The following is a 22,489-nucleotide window of genomic DNA, read 5'->3' as shown; positions in this document are numbered from 1 at the left end:
TCTGTGCTCCCCTCTACAACTGGATTCTCAACTTCCTCATAAGGAGACCACATTCAATATGGACTGGTGATAACATCTCTTCGCTTTCGATTAGCACAGGTGCACCTCAAGGATGTGTGCTTAGCCCACTGCTCTACCCTCTCTACACTCATGACTACATAGCTAAGCACAGCTGAAAAGATATTTATGAATGCACAAATGATGCTACTGTTGGTAAAATCTCAGATGGCTATGTGAAATTTGCCTGCACATCCAAACAGCTGAGCAATCACATTGTTAAGCCTGCTCATGACACAACAGTGATGAGGCCCATCATGAACAACAATAAGACAGCCTACAATGAGGAGGTGGAAGAGCTCAAGACATGGTGCCAAGCGAATGACCTCTTCCTCAATGTCAACAAGACAGAGAAGATCATTATCAACTTCAGAAAAATCTAGACCACTCACACCTCTCTTCACATCGGCTCCACAGCAGTGAAAACTACAAGCAGTTTAAAACTCCTGGAAGTGCACATCTCACACAACCTCTCCAAGTCCCAGAACACATCCTCCACAGTCCAGAGAGCTTAGTAACACCTCTACTTTCTGAGGAGGCTGAAGAGAGCTGGTCTGTGCATACCAATATTCGCAATCTTCTACATTGTGCAGTGGAGAGAATCTTCACATGCTACATCACTGTGTGGTATGAAAACTGCAAGGCAGCAGACAGAAGGGCTTTACAACATATAGTTAAAACTACCCAATGCATCACTGGCACCAGCCTACCCGCCATCAAGGACATATGCACAGAAAGGTATCAGAAAAACGCCAGCCATATCATAAAGATTCCCACCCACCCTGCTTTTGGACAGTTGTCCCACTTCCATCACGGAAGAGGCTACACGGTATCCATGCCAGGACACGACTCAAAATCAGTTACATCCCACAAGCCGTCAGTCTGATCAACATCTTCACTCACTAAGCCACTCCACTACTACTACGTGCACATCACCTAGCTTCCCATTATCTACCTACACACAGTCTATGTATTATATATATCAGATACTTGTACATTGTGTTTTATAGGATTGTTTTTATATTTATATTTTTTTTTGGTTTTTTTCTTAATTATGTTCTTGATGCTTATTCTGTTTTTTTTAAAGCTGCTTCGGATCTGAAGTAATAATTATTTTGTTCTCCTTTATACTGGTGTACTGAAGAATGACAATAAACAATCTTGAATCTTGAGTCTTGAGGCATTTAGGAGTGAGATAGATTAGCTGGTGGAGTGATGTCACAACAACCTTGCATTTAATGCCAACAAGATCAAGGACAAACAAGAGAAAATCTGCAGATGTTGGAAATCTAAGCAACACACAAAACGCTGGAGGAACTCAGCAGGTCAGGCAGCATCTATGGAAAGGAGTATAGTCAATGTTTGGGGCTAAGACCCTTCATCAGGACTGGAGAAAAAAAGATCAAGGAATTGATTGTGGACTTCAGGAAGCCCAAGTCAGGAGAACGTACATCAGTCCTCACTGAGTGATCAGTAGTGGAAAAGGTCTAAGTTCCTAGCTGTCAACATCTTAGAGGATCTGTCCCAGACCCACCACATTGATGCAATCACAAAGGAGGAAAACCAGCAGCTCTACTTCATTAGGAGTTTGAGGAGATTTGGTATGTCACCAAAGACTAGCAAATTTCGATAGATATTTATTTATATGTGAGAGCATTCTGACTAATTGCATCACAGCTTGGTATGGAGATTCCAATGCACAGGATCGCAAGAGGTTGCAGAGGGTAGTAGACTTAGCCAGCTTCATCATAGCACAACCCTCCATACCATCAAAGACACCTTCAAGAGACGATGGCCCAAGAAGGTGGCACTTTCACCATCTATGTCATGCCCTCTTTTCATTACTACCATCAGAGGAGAGGTACAAGATCCTGAAGACCCACACTTGACTATTCAGAACCAGCTTCTTCCTCTCCACCATCAGATTTCTGCATAGGCCATGAACTCATAAACACTATGTCATTAACAAGAGAAAATCTGCAGATGTTGGAAGTCCAAGCAAAATGCACAAAATACTGGAGAAACTCAGCAGGCCCAGCAGCACCTATGGAAAAGAGTACAGTCGTTGTTTCAGGCTGAGACCCTTCAGCAGGACTGGAGAAAAAAAGATGAGGAGTAGATTTAATACGTAGGGGGAGGGAAGGGAGAAACAACAGGTGATAGGTGAAACTGGGAGGAGGAGGGGTGAAGCAAAGAGCCAGGAAGTTGATTGGTGAAAGAGATACAGGGCTGGAGAAGGGGGAATCTAATAGGAGAGGACAGAAGGCCATGGAATAACGAAAGGCGAGGAGCATCAGAGGGAGGAGATGGGCAGGCAAAGAAATAAGATGGGAGAGAGAAAAGAGTATGGGGAATGGTGAAGGAGGGGGTAGGCATTACCAGAAGTTCGAGAAATCAATGTTCATGCCATCAGGTTGGAGGCTACCCAGACGAAATATGTGTTGTTCCTCATCACGACTATAGAGGAGGCCATGGATTGAACACGACCTCATTATTGCTTTTTTGCACTATTCATTTATTTTGTAATTTATAGTAGTTCAAAGTTTAAAGTAAATTTATTATCAATGTACATATATGTTACTATATACTACCTTGAGATTTAAACACATCATGCAAAGATGTAACAGTAAGACATGTAATAGTAATGTTATGTTTTTGTACTGTACTGGTGCTGTGGAACAACAAATATCACATCATACAATAAAGTGATAATAAACCTGATTCTGATTCTTATTCAGACTTTATAGATGATTAAGGGCAGGGGAACATGTTTACAGACTGAATGAATATGTCTGGCAAAGTGATCACTTAACCAGTAGTTTACCTCCTCGAATGGAGGGGACCACAGTGAGAACAGCGAACACAAAATGGAAAACTGAACTAAATGTAAGAAATTAATGTTTTGCGTAGAAAGACTATTTGAACTGTGGTCTGTGAGAAAGGAGAATGTATATCTGAGTATGCCCTCAAAACAAATCTCATGGTTATGAATGGTTACATGTATGTACTTACTTTGAACTTTGACTTCTTTTCTGCACTGCCATTTAGTCTTTCAGTATGTTCTAAGTCATGATGGAAAATGAGAATCTACCATGCTGTTGTTTGACAGCATGCTTTAAATACTCCTGAACTATTTGAGAGAAAATAATGGTAAATAGGTCAATTTTTTTTATTTTTGCTTTTAAAGATGATTATTATTAAGAGTACAAGATACTTTGAAGATGAAAATATTATGACTTTCAGAACCTTATATTTTATTAATAAATAGAGCTAGGGCGTAAATTTATGGTACTTTTTACCAACAATTATGTGGACTGCAACATTGTATTATGTGTTTGTGTAGAAAATATATCTAGCAAAATAGTCACTTTTAATTTGGTTCAATTGTTGGCAACTGCTTTGGGGCAATGGCTCTTAAGAAGTGCAAAGAATGCAAAAGGGAACTGAACAATATTAAGATAAATTACAATAGGAAATGCCAGATTCAATTTCCTGATCAGCAGGACTTCACAAGAAAAATAATGTATGACATGCACAAAAATCATATGAAACAGACCATTTTTGCATAAGAGTAGGCACAAAGGAACTTTCTCTCATCCAATTTCTTGTCTACAGTTTCCACATAAATTCTAAGTGAAGCATATGAATTGCCATGTTAAAGATCTCTCAAATTGTACAAATTCCTTGAGATCATAGTCAGTCCTAAAGAGACAACAAAGAGAAATCAAGAAGAGTAAAATTGGAAGTAGTTTATTATTTTTCCGTGTACTTGAAAAGCTTGTCTTACATATTGATCATACAGATCAAATCATTACATAGTGCATTGAGGTAGAGTAGGGGCAATAAGAGAATGCAGAATAAAATTTACCAGCTACAGAGAAAGTACAGTGCAGGTAAACATAAGGTACCTGTTCATAATGAGACAGATTGTGAAGTCAAGTCCATTTCATTGCACAAGGGAACCATGTACTACTTTTTAAACAATGTGGTAGAAACTGTCCTAGAACCTAGTGGTGCATGCTTTCAGGTTTTTATATCTTCTGCCTGATGGAAGAAAGGAGAAGAGAGAATGTCTAGGGTGAGTGGAATCTTCAATTATCCTGGCTCCTTAACTGAGGCAGCAAGAAGTACATAGAGGGGAAGCTAAGTTCTATAATGTACTAAGCTGTGTCCATAACTGTGTACCGTTTCTTTATGCCTGCTTTTCAATTCAATAAGATGATGGCTAATCCTCCATCGCAGTTCCACTTTCTAATACTAACTGCATATCCCTTAATTTCCTGTATATAAACTATCAGCCTCTGTCTTGAATAAACATTGTAATCAACTCTACAGGCCTCTCGGTAGTGAATTCCAAAAATACATTGGCTCTGGGTGACAAAATTTATTACCATCTTATCCTGTATGGCCAAGCCCTTATTTTGAGACTGACTCTTGTTTCTCAATTCTATATCTATCCTAGTAAGCCACTTAGAATTTTTTGGTTTCAGTAGGATTACTTACTATTTTTCTAACTGCATTGCAATTCTAGAGAGTCATCTTTATTACAGTTTTCCATTGCATAAACCCTTTTTCCCCATTGAGTCCTACAGTTAGTTTTCTCTCAACAATAATGCCTCCTATGGGAGCACAGTCTATAGGCAAGGGAATTCTGATTGTATTGTAGGCAAAAGAGAAAGAGTTATTGCATTAATTATCTAGAAATGGATGTTCCATTGTTTAAAGTATTGTTGTGCAAGTATAAATAGAAGGGAATGACTTGTGAGTTTCCAGAGTAAATTCCTTAAGTGGCCTCCCCCACCCCCACCCCTGAACTGGCAGCTCACGATTGTTGTCCTAGGTAAACTAGTACGGGCTAGTGCTCTTATCCTCTCTCCTCCATTTCCTAGACACCTGCCTCCTTTGCAGGGATAGAGTTCATCCTGTCCTTACCTACCACCCCATGAGCCTCTGCATTCAACATATATTTCTCCACAACTTCAACCACATCCTATCACCATGTATATCTTTACCATTCAACCCACCCCCCCGCCCGCCCCTGCCACTCTCCATTTTCCACAAGGACTGCTGCCTCAGTGATTTCCTTGTCAATTCAACATTCCCCACTAATCTCCTGGCACATATCCCTGCAAGCAACAGAAATGCTACCTCCATTCAAGGCCCAACACATCACCTGAGAATTTGCTGGGGTCATCTCTTGTATCTGGTGCTCTGGATGCGGCTGCCTCTACATTGATGAGACCTGAGGTAAATTGGGGCATGGCTTTGTTGAATACCTCCTATCCATCCGCCAAAAGCGGAATTTTCTGGTGTCCAAACATTTTAATTTAATTCCCATTCCAACATGTAAGTGACCTCCTCTTTTGCCACGATGAGGTACCTCTCAGAGTGGAGAAGCAGCACCTCATATTCCGTCTAGGTATTCTCCAACCTGATAGCATGGACATCGATTTCTTCTTCTGATAATTTATTTTTCTATTTTTTTCTTTTTTTTCTTTTCCCCTTCTTCTCATTCCCTCTTTTTCTGTTCTCCATTCTGGCCTTTTGCCTCTTCTCCTCACCTACCTATCACCTCTCCCTGATGCTCTCCTCCTCATTATTATCCCATGCTCCACTATCCTCTTCTGTAAGATTCCTTCTTCTCCACCCACCTGGTTTAACAAATCAACTTCTAGCTTGTCCTCCTTTCCCTCACCATCACCTTTGGAATCTTCCCCCTTCCTTTCCAGACCTAATGAAGGGTCTCAGCCTGAAATGTCAACTGTTTATCCATTTCCATAGATGCTGCCTAACTCACCGAACTCCTCCAGCATTTTGTGTGTGGTGTGTTAGAAGTAGTGCAGTTCCGTAAGAGTGAAATTTTATTCTGTATTTCAAATTTTCAGTAGAGCTTTGTGAATTATGTAAGAGTGGGTTTCTGTTACCTGAACTGCGATGATGTAGGTGTAGACTGTATTAGTTATCAGTGATTCAAATATACAAAAAATCCAAAAAGATTCTAAGTATATTTATTATCAAAGTATGTGTGAGGTATACAACCTTGAAATTCATCTTCAACCAAAGCAGGGGTTCCCAACCTGGGGTCCATGAACCCATTGCTTAATGGTATTGGTCTGTGGCATAAAAACGTTGGGAACTCCTGGTCTTAAGGATATCCTGAGCACCAACACCTTTCAATCTCTTTCTTACCTTTTAAAAAGTACCCCATCTTTCTATTTTGTCTATCAAATTGGGTGTTTGTCCACATTATATTCCATCTGCTATGTCGTATCCTTTCACTTAGCCCACTGTATATTTCTCAATCTGTCTGCATCCTTGGTCCACAGTGCTCCATTTTTGTATCATCTGGATATATACATATACTACACATCCATATCATTGAAATAGATTGTGAGCAGCTTCCCAAAACATTACTTGTTTATTTCCAAATACAAGAGATTTTGCAGATGCTAGAAATCTTGAGTAACACACACAAAATACTGAAGGAACTTAGCAAATTAGGCAGCATCTATGGAGGAGAACAAACAGTTAACATTTCAGGTCGAGACCCTTCATCAGGTTAGGATAGGAATAGGGTAGAAACTAGAATAAGAAAGTGGGTGGAGGGGAAGGAGTATAAGTCGATTTGTCTTATTTGGTGCTTATTAACCAATCCTCCAATGAAGCTCTTATGCCTTGCATTCTAAATTTGATAAATAACCTCTTCCATTTCACCTTGTTAGAGGCCTTGTAAAAATACAAGAACTACATAAGACCATAAGACACAAGAGCAGAATTCAGCCATTCAGCCAATTGAGTCTGCTCCACAACTCCATCATGGCTGATCACAGATCCCACTCATCCCCATACACCTGCCTTCTTGCCATATCCTTTGATGCCCTGACTGATCAGGAAACAATCAACTTCCGCCTTAAATATACGCATGGACTTGGCCTCCACCGCAGCCTGTGGCAGAGCATTCCACAGATTCACTACTCTTTGGCTGTGCCTTTAGTTCTGGATACACCAACCACAGGAAACATCCTCTCCATATCCACCCTAACTAGTCCTTTCAACATTTGGCAGATTTCAATGAGATCCCCATGCATTCTTCTAAATTCCATTGAGGACAGGCCCAAAGCTGTCAAACATTCCTCGTATGTTAACCCCTTCATTTCCAGAATCATCTTTGTGAAACTCCTGGACTCTCTTCAATGACAACACATCCTTTCTGAGATATGGAGCCCAAAACTGTTGACAGTACTCCAAGTGCAACCTGACTAAAGCTCAGCATCCTCTCCTTCCTTTTATATTTTATTCCCCTTGAAATAAATGTCAAAATTGCATTTGCCGCCTTTACCACAGACTCAACCTGTAAACTAACCTTCTGGGAGTCTTGCACAAGGACTGCTAAGTCCCTCTGCACCTCTGATGTTTGAACCTTCTCCCCATTTAGATAATAGTCTGCATTATTGTTCCTTTTTACCAAAATGCATTATCATACATTTCCCAACACTGTATTCCATCTGCCACTTTTTTGCCCATTCTTCCATTTGTCTAAAGCTGGCTGCAATTGCATTGCTTCCTCAACACTACCTATTCCTCCACCTATCGTTGTATCATCCGCAAACTTTGCCACAAAGCCATCAATTCCATTATCCAAATCATTGACAAACAATGTGAAAAGTAATGGTCCCAGTACTGACCCCTGAGGAACACCACTAGTCACTGGCAGCCAACCAGAAAAGGCTCTCTTTATTCCTGCTTACTGCCTGCTGCCTGTCAGCCATTCCTCTATCCATGCCGGTATCTTTCCTGTAATGCCATGGGATTTTATTTGAGGATGTTGGCCTTAGCTTTTCTGCTGGTTACAGTATAATTTTCAAAAATATTGTTAAACATGCTTTCTACTTCATAAATCCAGTTTAACTCTGGTCATCTTACTCTGTTTGCACTTTTATTTTAAATAAATTTAAATATCCTTCAGACTATAAATGTCAGAGTAACTGGTTTGTTTTCCCTCCCCTTCTTAATTCAATATCATAGAATTATATTTGCTACTTTCCAATATGTGGTATTTGTTCTGGAATCAATGAAACTTTGGAAGATGACAACTAGAGCATCCATCATCTATCCATTATCATTACCTAGTTTACAGGTCACCATGTCCTTGGACATCAGTTTTCAGTCCCATTTGCTTAGAGCTCCACCATACTGCACTCTTGATCACAGGTATACACCTAATTGTATTGTTAAAAAAAAGCACTCATACTGCACAAGTCAAGTCAAGTCACTTTTTATTGTCATTTCGACCATAACTGCTGGTACAGTACACAGTAAAAATGAGAAAATGTTTTTCAGTACCATGGTGCTACATGAACAATACAAAAACTACACTGAACTACGTAAAACAACACAAAACTACACTAGACTACAGACCTACTCGGGACTGCATAAAGTGCACAAAACAGTGCAGGCATTACAATAAATAATAAACAAGACAATATGCACAGTAGAGGGCAGTAGGTTGGTGTCAGTCCGGGCTCTGGGTATTGAGGAGTCTGAAGACATGGGGGAAGAAACTGTTACATAGTCTGGTCATGAGAGCCCGAATACTTCGATGCCTTTTGCCAGATGGCAGGACGGAGAAGAGTTTGTGTGAGGGGTGCATCGTAGACCCGTTGTCTCAGCTTGCTCCTGCCCCATTGAACTCATTTCTGCATACCTCGAGACTGTTTTATCCCCCCTTGTTCAATCCCTTCCCACCTATGCTCGTGACACTTCTCACGCTCTGAAATATTTCGATGATTTTAAGTTCCCTGGCCCCCACCGCTTTAGTTTCATCATGGATGTCCAGTCCCTATATACTTCCATCCCCCACCAGAAAGGTCTCACAGCTCTCCGCTTCTTTTTGGATTCCAGACCTAACCAGTTTCCCTCTACCACCACCACCCTCCTCCGTCTAGCGGGATTGGTCCTTAATCTTAATAATTTCTCCTTTGGCTCCTCCCACTTCCTCCAAACTAAAGGTGTAGCCATGGGCACCCGTATGGGTCCCAGCTGTGCCTGCCTTTTTGTTGGCTTTGTGGAACAATCCATGTTCCAAGCCTATACTGGTATCTGTCCCCACTTTTCCTTTGCTACATCAACGACTGCATTGGCACTGCTTCCTGCACGCATGCTGAGCTCGTTGACTATTAACTTTGCCTCCAACTTTCAGCCTGCCCTCAAGTTTACCTGGTTCATTTCCGACACCTCCCTCCCCTTTCTAGATCTTTCTGTCTCTGTCTCTGGAGACAGTTTATCTACTGATGTCTACTATAAGCCTACGGACTTTCACAGCTTCCTGGACTATTCCTCTTCTCACCCTGTCTCTTGCAAAAATGCTATCCCCTTCTTGCAGTTCCTCCATCTTCGCCGCATCTGCTCTCAGGATGAGGCTTTTCTTTCCAGGATGAAGGAGATGTCCTCCTTTTTCAAAGAAAGGGGTTTCCCTTCCTCCACCATCAACTCTGCTCTCAAATGCATCTCTCCCATTTTACGCAAATCTGCTCCCACCCCATCCTCCCACCACCCCACTAAGAATAGGGTTCCCCTTGTCCTCGCCTACCACCCCACCAGCCTCCGGGTCCAACATATAATTCTCTGTAACTTCCGCCAGCTCCAACGGGATCCCACCACTAAGCACATCTTTCCCTCCCCCCGCCCCCTGGCTTTCCGCAGGGATCGCTCCCATCCCATGATCCTCTCATATCCCTTTTGCCAATCAACTTTCCAGCTCTTGGCTCCATCCCTCCCCCTTCTGTCTTCTCCTATCATTTCAGACCTCCCCCTCCCCCTCCCACTTTCAAATCTCTTACTATCTCTTCTTTCAGTTAGTCCTGACGAAGGGTCTCAGCCCGAAACGTCGACTGTACCTCTTCCTAGAGATGCTGCCTGGCCTGCTGCGTTCACCAGCAACTTTTAAGTGTGTTGCTTGAAATTCCAGCATCTGCAGATTTCCTCATGTTTGCGTTCTTAAACTATTTTTAAAATGGCCCAATCTTGGTGTAAAAAGAAATCCAACAAGAAAAATATGTAATTTGTTGAATGGCTCATCTAAACTTGATATGAAAGCAGGAAAATGGGAAACATTTGCAAATCTCTGTAGTGTTCTCTGTAGTATTGATAAGATGAAAGTACATTCTTTTCAAAATCATTCATTTATTAACAGCAATTATTTTCAAATGCTAAAATGCATTGCACTAGTGTATAGTATTTTCATCTTATTTAATTATTCACAGCATTGACACTTCTAAATTTCTCAGTAATTCAAGGACTTCCACATTTGTTAGTGCATGTGTGAATGTGCCTTTCTTACTTTACCTTTAAAAAGCTAAACAAAGACAGTTTTAAATGGAAGCTTTCTCATTAACCAACAAGTTATCAGTCAATTCGAAGAAAAATATTCATGCTAATATTATAGATAGACACAAGAGATTGCAGATGCTGGAATCTTGAGAAACAAGCAGCTTGCTGGAGGAGCTCAGTAAGTCGAGCAACATCTGTGAGAGGAAAACCATTGTTGAGGTTTCAAAAGTATCATTAGATAGTGAACAAATGAATAACAACACAATGGAATTAGGTAGCTCATTGTCTAATTTCTGAGGAAAGCAGGAATAGTTGAGACAGACAGATGCCACAGTAAATTGTTGTGAAGATTTGGAGAAAGACGATTTTGAGTGTTGTTCATATCAGAATTTAATAATAGGCAAAGTTAATTATTGGAAGGGAACAAATTTTATAAACTTTTCTAAATGGTAAAGGAAGATTAAATAAATCAATTACCTGTTACATAAAACATACTGTAAAACATAGAGTGGTACAGCACAGTAAAGGCTCTTCAACCCATGATGTTATGCTGATCCTTTAGCCTATTCTAAGATCAATCTAACTCTTCCTTCCCATATAGTCCTCCATTTTTCTTTCATCCATGTACCATGTGTCTCTTAAATATTCTTAATGTATTTGCCACTATGCATCATCTCTAAAGCTTCTACATCATAACCATAATGAAGCAACCAGAAATAAACACAATACCCTAAGTAAGGTATAACAAGGGTTTTAAAAAGCTGCAACATTACCTCGTGGCTCTAGACCTCAATTTCTCAATGAATGAAGACCAATACACCATATGCCTTCTTTATCACCCTATCAATTTATTCGTCAGAAGGGTCTCAGCCTGAAACGCCGACTGTACCTCTTCCTAGAGATGCTGCCTGGCCTGCTGTGTTCACCAGCAACTTTGATGTGTGTTGCTTCAAACTTTTCCTCTTTTAGCTCCATCTGCCGCTTCTCAGCCCAGCTCTGCATCATATCATAGTCCCATGTAACCCACAAAGAAACAGATTTATATGTGAATAAATGTGTATCTGATTGTATGACTGAAAAAGGGGTAAAGAAGAGGCATCAAATAAATTAATATGAATATAAATTGCTTGAGCATCTCCATGTGATCTATGCAAACAGAATTGCTGTGAATATGAAAAAGAGAACAATGTGGTTTTCAAAGTTCTGTTAATTACAAACTAATACATACAGTAGTTGAGATAACCATCATTATAAGCATCATTTTTTTTATCAGGGGTTATTAATAGTCCAATATACCCAGCTTCAGCTCATGGAATAGCATCAGACACATGCAGTTTCAAAAGAAACAGCTTTGCACAGCAGATAGTGACTTCTCAGCATCAGTATCCAGCTCCAGGTAAAATATTTTTTTAACATATTAATGAATGCATTATACTACTGATGGGACTACATAAATATATGTATCGGTAATCTTAGTAAGATTTTTTATGCATACAACAACTTTCATTTTGCTGCAATCCTATTTTAGTTTCAGAATGTTCACTGTGTTGTTGGAAAATATGAATGCAGCAAGATATATATATAGATATTTAATTGCTTAGCTAAACTTTGATAGTGCATACTGTAGACTTTTTACTGGAAGCATTTATGAATGTCTGTGGCATTGTTTGGAATAATTTAGAGAACAGAAGGCAAAGAATGGAAATAAAGGGCACCTTTTCTGGTTACTACTACTACCACTGCTACTACTACTACTACTACTACGTGAACTCAGGCCTAGGGGCCGGCGTCGGGCACGATGACTGACTCTCCACTTCTCCCTCTCCCTCATCAGTGCGTTCCGTTCATCTACATTAGCCGCGCCGCTGTCTTCTAGGAGCGTGTTGACCATAGTCTTGGGAGGGCGCCCAGGGTTCATCCTCCCGTGCTTGGGCTCCCATATGATGACTAGGCTGGCAGGTAGCTCGGGGTTTTCTGTTTGGCTGCCAGTAACTAGTGGTGTTCCATAGGGTGTGGTGTTGGGTTTTCTGCTTTTCAAGTTATATGTCAATAATTCAGATGACAGAATCGATGGCTTTGTGACCAAGTATGTTGCTATTGCAAAGTTAGATGGAGGTACAGCCAGTGTTCAGGAAGCGAGGACTTTGAAAAAGGATTTGGACAGATTAGGACAATGGGCAAAGAGGTAGAAGATAGAGTACAGCATGGAGAAGTGTATGGTCATGCACTTTGGTAGACTATTACCTGATAAAGGCATAGACTATTTTCTAAACAGGGAGGGAATTCAGAAATCAGAGGTGGAAAGGGACTTGGGAGTCCTGCTGCAAGATTCCCTACTTGCAGATTGATTCAGTAGTAAGGAAAACAAATGTAATGTTAACATTCATTTCAAGATGACGAGAATATAAAAGCAAGGATGTAATGCTAAAACTTTATAAAGCATTGGTCAGACCAGATTTGGAGTATAGTGAGCACTTCTTGGGCCCCATATCAAAGGAAGTTTGTGCTGGCATTGGAGAGGGTCCAGAGGAGGTTTACAAGAATGATCCCAGGAATGAAAGAGTTAACATATGAGCGGGGATTTCATTGAAACCTACTGAGTATTGAAAGGACTGGACAGAATGGACATGGAGAGGATGTTTTCAATAGTAGGAGAGTCTAGCACCTAAGGGCACTGCCTCAGAATAGAAGGAAGTCCCTTTAGAATAGAGATGAGGAGGGATTTCTTTAGTCAGAGGGTAGTGAATCTGTGGAATTCAGTGCTACAGACAGCTGTGGAGTCCAAGTCATTAGGTATATTTCAAGCTTAGGTTGATAGGTTCTTAATTAGTAAAGGCCTTTAAAGGTTATGAGGAGAAGGCAGGCAAATAGGATTGAGAGGGAAGATAAATCAGCCATGATTGAATGTCAGAGCAGATTCAATGAGCCAAGTAGCCTAATTCTGATCCTATGTCTTATGATCTAATGTACTTAGTCATTCATGAGATTTGGACCACACCCAAACCTGGCATTTATCACCTTGCCAATTCCCCCTCTGCTAGATTGTTCAATAGGCCAATATATCGGGCAGTTGTTAGGGAGATGCATTGAACATGCATTGTCTAAACAAGCACTATATAAGAAAATTAGCCAGCTCATGCTTGTTCAGATCATCAGTTCAGTATTTCTGCCTGCTGTCTCCTGAAGCCAAAGCCTATTGGATTTGGAAACAAAAGGTTCTGTCTAACTAGCTTGGAGCATCCTTGCCTCCAGCTATATGGTATCGGGCTCTCCAAGGGCACTGCGCGGAAGCTCTGAAAAGCTTTGACACCTGAAAAAGCTCCTTTGCTGACAGCTACCTATTAAAACTGCCTACTAATAGTTTTATATATCCCTTGCGTGCAGCAACATTATTATATATTAAAATAAAATATTACCAAGAGGTAAAAAGCTATTGAATTAACTAAAGCAACATTTATAAATTAATGACATGAAATTGAACTGACATAATTAAAAAGAAGAGCATGGTTCATATCACAGGTCTGCAAACTCTATTCAAATTGATGGTCACTTTGATCCTGCACCAAATCCAACCAAGTGGAGCAGCCAAGAGACAATATCTCAGTGTGTAAATACTGGGAAATCTCCACAAAACTGAGCTAAGCTGCAAGACACCATGTGAAACCAGCAGTGGAACAAACGGAGAGATTTGGTCTTCTAGATCTCCATCATCAGAGACTTCCACATTTGATAGTGCACCTGTGAATGTCCATGACTTAGATTGCTTTTAAAGAGCTAATTGCAGGTGCCTGAATGACTACTGTCCAGTAGCAATTACATGAACTGTAATGAAGTGCTTTGAGAAGTTGTTCATGATACAAATCAACTTTGGCCTCAGAGATGACCATTAAGTCTGCCTACCACTACAACAGGTCAGCAGCAGATGTGATTGCTCTGCTTTTCACTCTGCTATGGACCATCTGGACAACAGGAACTCATACATTAGGCTGCTGTTTATTGACTCCAGCATTCAACATAATCATCTCATCCAGACTCATCACCAAGCTTCAAGACCTGTGCTTCTATACTTTTCTCTGCAGCTGGATACTTAGTCAGTAAGGATCAGTATTTTTTTTCCTTACTGACCATCATCAAAGATGCATCTCAAGGCTGTGTGTTCAGCTCCACCTGTTTTATCCTTTATATCCTCATGACTGGCTAACCAGCTCCAATGCCATCTTCAAACTTGCCAATGATGCTACTGTTGTTGGACAAATCACAAGTGGTGATGAGTCAGCACACAGGAGTAAGATAGGGCACCTGACTGAGTGGTGTGCAATAGTAACTTCCAGTTTAATATCAGAAAAACTAAAGAGTAGATTGTTGACTTCAGGAAAATGAGGAAGCACCAGACTATTTTGGGAAATTGGCTGTGGAAAGAGTCAGCAGCTTTAAATTATTGGGTATTAACATACTGCATGACTTGATATGGATCCAGTACATAGACACAATCACAATGAAGTTGTGCAAATACCTTTCTGAGGAGATTCAGGAGATTTGGCTTACCACCAAATACTCCTAACAAACTTCTACAGATGTGCTATTGAAAGTATCCTTACTGGTTGCATCATGGTCTAATATGGCAATTCAAATGCACAGGAATGTAAGAAGGTGCAAAGCATTATGGACTCCCCAGTACATTACAGGCACTCCCTCTCTGTTATCAGCAGTATTTACATAGGGCAACATCCATTATCAATTAGTTCATTGTACATCAGAGGCATCAACAGAGCTCTGCGAAGAGGTATTTCTCACAGGTCGGTGGCAGTTATTCAAAAAGAGAGCTCCACGGGCTTTATTCCATTGTACGGTGCCTATCAGCAGCATCAACAAAGCTCTACAAACCAAATAAAAGTACAGAAAGGATAAGCGGAGCGGCCATTTTTGGGAGTTGGCCGGTGGCGAGAGCAGAAGCAACAGGCTTTGGCTCAAAAAAAAAGCTTAGGCTCGGAAAAGGCGTCATCTCTGTATAAAGTGTCTGTTAAGGTTTCCTTTTTGTTTTTATTTCCTCTCTTACTCTACCGTTTAAATGGCTGTAGTGTGTTCATCATGCCAGATGTTGGAGAACTGGGAGACCCATAGTCTCCCGGGGAACTACATCTGCATGAAGTGCATCCAACTGCAGCTCCTTGAGGACATAATTGATCAAAGTTACAGGGAAGGAGTCACCCCAAAGTTGCAGGAGGCGAGCAGCTGGGTGACAGTCAGGAGAAATGGAAATAGGCAGTTAGAGCAGAGCACCCTGTGGCCATTCCCCTCAAAAACAAGTATACCGCTTTGGATACTTTTGTGGGAGATGACCTCCCGGGAGAAAGCCATGGTGACCAGGTTACAGGGACTGACCATGGGTCCGTGGTACAGAAGGGAAACAGAGAGAAGAAGGGAACGATAATGATAGGTGACTCAGTAGTGAGGGGAAATGACAGAAGATTCTGTGGACATAAACAGGACACCCGGATGGTATGTTGCCTCCCTGGTGCCAGGGTCAAGGATGTCTCAGATCACGAAAAACAACATTCTGGCAAGGGAGGGGGAGCAGCCAGATGTCTTGGTACATATTGGTGCCAATGACATAGGAAGGGAAAGCAATGAGGTCCTGAAAAGAGAATTTAGAAAGCTAGGTAGAAAGCTGAGAAGCAGGACGTCCAGGGTAGTAATTTTTGGATTGCTGCCTGTGCTACGCACCAGTGGGGGTAGAAACAATATAAATGTGTGGCTGAGAAGCTGGTGCAGGGGGCAGGGCTTCAGGTTCTTCGATCATTGGGTTCTCTTCTGAGGGAGGTATGACCTGTTCAAAAGTGACGGGTTGCTCCTGAACCCGAAGGGGACCAATACTCTCGTGGGCAGGTTTGTTAGAACTGTTGGGGAGGGTTTAAACTAATTTGGCAGGGGGGTAGGAACCAGACTGAAGAGACTCAGGATAGAACATATGGTAAAAAAGTAAAGATAGCATGCAGTCAGACTGTCAGGAAGAGCAGGCAGGTGATGGGACTTAGTTGCAGCCAACAGGCTGAGTATCAAATCAGTAGGGATGCAGAATCAGAAATGATAGCAAATACAGTACTCAAGGTGTTGTTTCTAACTGCGCGTAGTATAAAAAATAAGGTGGATCATCTTGTTGCAATATTATAGATTGCCAGGTATGTTGCGGCCATCACTAGATCATGCCTGAAGGATGGTTGTAGTCAGGAGCTGGATGCCCAAGGTTACCATTATATCGAAGGGATAGGAAGGTAGGTAGAGGGGGTGGTGTGGGTCTGCTGGTAAAGAATGGCATCAAATCAATCTAAAGATGTGACATAGGATCAGAAGATACTGAATCCTTGTGGGGTGAGTTAAGAAACTGCAAGGGTATAAGGACATTGATGGCAGTTATATACAGGCCTCCCAACTGTGGCTGGGAGGTGGACCGCAGGTTAAAACAGGAAATAGAAAAGGCAAGTCAAAAGGGCAATGTTATGGTAGTCATTGGAGATTTTAACATGCAGGTTGATAGGGAAAATCAAGTTGATATTGGATCTCAAGAGAGTGAGTTTGTTGAATGCCTAAGAGGTAGCTTTTTAGACCAGTTTGTCATTGAACCTACTAGGGGATCAGCTGTACTGGATTAGGCATCATGACCTGAGCTGGAGGCAAAGAGGGAGTTTAAGGTGCAAGAGCCCTTAGGAACCAGTGATCACAATATGATTGAGTTCAACTTGAAATTTGATAGGGAGAAAATAAAGTCTGATGTAGCAGTATTTCAGTGGAGTAAGGCAAATTACAGTGGTATGAGATAGGAGTTGGCCAAAGTAAATTGGAAGGAGCTGCTGGCATGGATGTCAACAGAGCAGCAATGGTGTGCATTTCTAGGAAAAATGAGGAAGGTGCAGGGCACATGTATTCCAAAAATGAAGAAATACTCAAATGGTAAAATAGTACAACCATGGCTGACAAGGGAAATCAAAGCTATTGTAAAAGCAAAAGAAAGGGCATACAACAAAGCAAAAATTAGTGAGAAGATAGAGAACTGGGAAATTTTTAAAAATGTACAGAGAGCAACTAAAAATATCATTAGAAGGGAAAAGATGAAATATGAAAGCAAGCTAGCAAATAATATCAAAGTGGATAGTAAAAGTTTTTTCAAGTATGTTATAAATAAAAGAGAAATGAGAGTGGATATAGGACTGCTAGAAAATGAGGCAGGAGCAATAATAACAGGGGACAAGGAGATGCCTGATGAACTAAATGAGTATTTTGCATCAGTCTTCACTGTGGAGGACACTAACAGTATGCCTGATATAATGTGTGAAGGAAGAGAAGTGGGTGCAGTTACTATTACAAGAGAGAAGGTGCTCAAAAAGCTGAAAGACCTAAAGGTACATAAGTCACCCGGACTGGATGAACTGCATCCTAGGGTTCTGAAAGAGGTAGCATTAAACATTCTAGTGGCATTAGAAATGATCTTTCAGAAATCATTGTACTCTTGCATGGTGCAAATGTCAGTCCACTCTTTAAGAAAGGAGGAAAGTAGCAGAATGGAAATTATAGACCAGTTAGCCTAACCTAAGTGGTTGGGAAGATGTTGTTAAGGATGAGGTGATGGAATATTTGGAGACACAGGACAAGATAGTACATAGTCAGCATGGTTTCTTTCAGGGAAAATCTGCCTGACGAACCTGTTGGAATTCTTTGAGGAGATTACAAGTAGGATAGATAAAGGGGATGCAGTGAATGTTGTATATCTGGATTTTCAGAAGGCCTTTGACAAGGTACCACACATGAGGCTGCTTACCAAGTTAAGAGCCCATGGTATTACAGAAGAGTTACTAATATGGTTAGAGCATTGGCTGATTAGTAGGAGGCAGCAAGTGGGAATAAAAGGATCTTTTACCGTTTGGCTGCCAGTGACCGGTGGTGTTCTGCAGAGATCGGTGTTGGAGCCACTTCTTTTTATGCTGTATATAAGTGATTTAGATGATGGAATAGATAGCTTTGTTGCCAAGTTTGCAGATGATACAAAGAATGGTGGAGGGGCAGATAGTGTTGAGGAAACAGGTAAGATGCAGGAGGACTTAGACAGATTAGGAGAATGGGCAAGAAAGTGGCAAATGAAATACAATGTTGGAAAAGGCATGGTCATGCACTTTGGTAGTAGAAATAAATGTGCAGACTTTTTTCTAAACAAGGAGAAAATCCAGGAATCTGAAATGCAGAGGGACTTGGGAGTCCTTGTGCAGAACACCCTGAAAGTTAACTTGCAAGTTGAGTTGGTGATGCAGAAGGCAAATGCCATGTTAGCATTCATTTCAAGAGGTCTAGAATACAAGAGCAAGGATGTGATGCTGAGGATTTATAAGGCACTGGTGGGGCCTCACCTTGAGTATTGTGAACAGTTTTGGGCCCCTCATCTTAGAAAAGATGTGCTGGCATTGAAGAAGGTCCAGAGGACGTTCACAAGGATAATTCCAAGAATGCAAGGGTTATCATACAAGGAACGTTTGATGGCTCTGGGTCTGTATTCGTTGGAATTCAGAAGGATGATGGGGAATCGCATTGAACCAGTTTGAATGTTGAAAACCTAGACAGAGTAGATGTGGAAAGAATGTTTCCCATGGTGGGAGAGTCTAGGACAAGAGGGCACAGCCTCAGGATAGAGGGGCTCCCTTTCAAAACAGATGGCCTACTTCTGCACCATGTCTTTTGGTCTTATGGTCTTATCAAAGACCCCACCATCCACCTTCTCAGCTATCATCAGACAGGAGGTACTGAAGCCTGAAGATGCACACCTCCAGGTTCAAGGGCAACTACTTCCCTTTAGTCATCCTGTTCTTGAACCAACTGGCACAATCCTAATTACTACAGTATTACAGCAGTATAACCACTTTGATCACTTTGCACTAAATGTAACTTTTTTTCTTCTAATTGTGTTCTTTCTTGTAAAAATGTATAATTTATGCTTAATTGGTGTTTTTGTTGTGACTGCTGCTTATATAATGCTATGTGCCTTTAATACTATTGCTAGTAAGTTTTTCATAGCACCTGTGCATATATGTATTGTGCATATGACAAAAAACTTGACTTTGATTTTAACTTTTAAATGGAAATGCTAACAATAGCCAGCAGATCTAGGCCAATTTGTTTTTGCACAATACTGTGCCAAAGAAAAAATATTGATTCCAACATTCACCTAAAGTGAAAATATGGTTATCTAGGTACAAATGAATTACGTGTGTTCGTTCATCGTAGAAGACCTCGACACCATGATGGTGTTGAGACTAGCGCGTGATTTGGATTTAAGTGAGGGAGAGTTGCGCAGCGTCAGCCTCATTCTCACTTCCCAATTCCCATCTGGATCCAGTGGCAAGACAGAGTTGAGATGGCTGGAGATGGGACTAGGCGCAGTGGATGACCAGGACGTCTTCTGTGTCTTGTCATGCTCTACGCATTCCACGACGCTTGCAGAGACCGCCTTCTTGACCGTTGGACCTTCCATTGGTCTCGTCTGCTCAATCCGCCGGAGTCTGTCTTCACATGCTGGGATAGGCAACTCCCTATCTCACCAAGGGTTTGAGACCCGTCGGCTACCCTCACCTGGTTTAGCCGGCTTGTCGAAGCCGTTGCCCGGGGTGTGGCCGCTGTCGCATTCAAACAGAGAGCTGAGTGCCAGGTGGGAACCAAAGGTGGACAAACCGCCTTGAAAAGGACACGACATGTTCCCCCACCAGAGGTGCTACCCCTCCCTGACACCCCATACACCCCTACAAATGAATAACAAATCAAGGAAAGTAGGTTGTTCATGGTAAAAGTTCTGAGTTTAGCAAGAATTGTTGAGGCAGACAGATGCTACAAACCTGTTACTGGCATTGTGAAAATCAGGAAAAACAAAATTTTGAGAGCAGCAAACAACCTGCTGAAGGATCTCAGTCTCTTCCCACTTATAAGTATGGTTTATTTTATCAGATGTGACGAACAGTCCAACTCCAGCTCCTGGGATGCATTCAGACACATGTCCTCTGAAAAGAAGAGAAAGTTCATCACAACAGGCAATGAGCTCTCAGTATCAGTATCCCAAACCAGGTAAACTAATTTGTGTTTCTGCAGCTAATTTCTATGTGAATCTGCCAAACAATTGATAACAATGGATGGAACTTCTTTGTGTATAGTCTCAATCTGTCCTTTCATGCATACTTCACTTTGTTTTGTTACTGAATCCCTATTTTAGTTGCAGAATATTCCTCGTGTAGGTGTAAAATAGGAATTCACCAAAGTATGGAAAATTTTAAATAGCTCATGTAAACTTTGGTGTGAGAAAACAGCCCAGACTTGGTGCAGGAACAAAAGAAAATAAAGCATTTGCAATGTCAATTGTATTGCTTACAGTAAATCAGAAGATATTTTATTGTACTGACTGAATATTGAACATTCTTTCAAAATCATTCATTGGACAAAGGCAGACTTTGTATTTAAATTTATTTTCAGAAGTGATAAATTCCATCTCCGAATGGAACTACCAGCTTTAGTCAACAAAAATCAAAGCCAGTTCATTTTTGGCAACAATGTGGGGAAAGTATCAGTTAAGCATCAGTGAAAAATGTAAAAAGAATAAATATATAGGAATAAATGAAGAAATACTTCATGGAAGTATATTTTTTGTCAATGTTCTGAAATTAACGGGAATCAAGACAGATAGTTGTCACAAATACTTTTTCAATAGACTTGCAAATAAAAATTTAGGTAACAAGCTTTAGAGTGGAACTTAATTTGTAAATTTTCCTGAAGATCTAGGAGATGAACATACAATTTAGGAGCTGGGGTAAGCTGCCTTTCCTGTCAAATAACACACATCAAAGTTGCTGGTGAATGCAGCAGGCCAAGCAGCATCTCTAGGAAGAGGTACGGTCAACGTTTTGGGCTGAGACCCTTCATCGGGACTAACTGAAGGAAGAGCTAATAAGAGATTTGAAAGTGGGAGGGGGAGGGGGAGATCCAAAATGATAGGAGAAGACAGGAGGAGGAGGGATGGAGCCAAGAGCCGGACAAGTGATTGGCAAAAAGGATATAAGAGGATCATGGGACAGGAGGCCCAGGGAGAAGGAAAAGGGGGAGTGGGAAAAAAAACCTAGAGGATGGGCAAGGGGTATCGTCAGAGGGACAGAGGGAGGAAAAGGAGAGAGAGAGAAAGAATGTGTGTATATAAATAAATAAAGGATGGGGTTCGAGGGGGAGGTGGGGCATTAGCGGAAGTTAGAGAAGTCAATGTTCATGCCATCAGGTTGGAGACTACCCAGACGGAATATAAGGTGTTGTTCCTCCAACCTGAGTGTGGTTCCAGTCTTCTAAAACTATTCTGGAATCTAGTGAATCTTGAAAGATCATTAATAATGCCTCCATGATCTCTTGAGCCCCCTCTATCAGAACCCTGAGGTGTACACCATCTGGTCCAGTGACTTATCTACCTTCAGACCTTTCAGCTTCCCAAGATTCTTCTCTCTAGTTGCATTAACTTCATACACTTCATGACCCCCTGACACCTGAAGACTGATGCCAAAAACTTGCTCAGTTTGTCCTGCATTTCATTGTCCCCCATTACTACCTCTACAATGTCATTTCCAGTGGTGCAGTATCCACTCTTGCCTCACTTTAACCCATCATGTATCTAAAGAAACTTTTGAATCCTCTTTAATATTGTCGGATGGTTCACTTTCGTATTCCACCTTGACCTTGATGACTTCTTTAGTTGCCTTCTCTTGATATTTTAAAACTTCCCACTAATTTTTGCTCTATTATATGCCCTCTCTTTGACTTTTATGTTGGCTTAGACTTCTCTTGTTAGTCATTGTTGTGTCTTCTTTCCTTTAGAATGCTTTTTCCTCATTGGGATGTACTTATCCTGTGCCTTCCAAATTACTTCCAAAAATTCTTAACATTGCTGCTCTGCCATCATCCCTGCCAGTGTTCTTTTCCAAACATTTCTAGCTAACTCCTCTCTCATACCTCTGTAATTCTCTTTACTCCACTGTAATACTGATACATCTGACTTTAGCTTCTCCTTCTCAAAATTTAAGGTAAATTTGATCATGTT

The 22,489-nt window shown here is 41.1% G+C and overlaps 1 protein-coding gene across 7 annotated transcripts in view; it reads left to right on the top strand.

Annotated features, from left to right (window-relative positions):
* Window positions 1-22,489, top strand: part of spag17 (sperm associated antigen 17) — a 266,599-nt gene that overhangs the window by 212,169 nt on the left and 31,941 nt on the right. For all 7 annotated transcript variants that reach the window (XM_063050679.1, XM_063050682.1, XM_063050683.1 and 4 more), the window contains 2 exons: window positions 11,660-11,782; window positions 20,368-20,484. In XM_063050679.1, the coding sequence (XP_062906749.1) occupies window positions 11,660-11,782; window positions 20,368-20,484 (240 nt within the window). The remainder of the gene's footprint in view (window positions 1-11,659; window positions 11,783-20,367; window positions 20,485-22,489) is intronic.

The sequence above is a fragment of the Mobula hypostoma genome, chromosome 6, assembly GCF_963921235.1.
Source record: "Mobula hypostoma chromosome 6, sMobHyp1.1, whole genome shotgun sequence".
Taxonomy (NCBI): Eukaryota; Metazoa; Chordata; class Chondrichthyes; order Myliobatiformes; family Myliobatidae; genus Mobula; species Mobula hypostoma.
The sequence above is the reverse complement of the archived record's forward strand: the minus strand, read 5'-3'. Positions and strand labels throughout refer to the sequence as shown.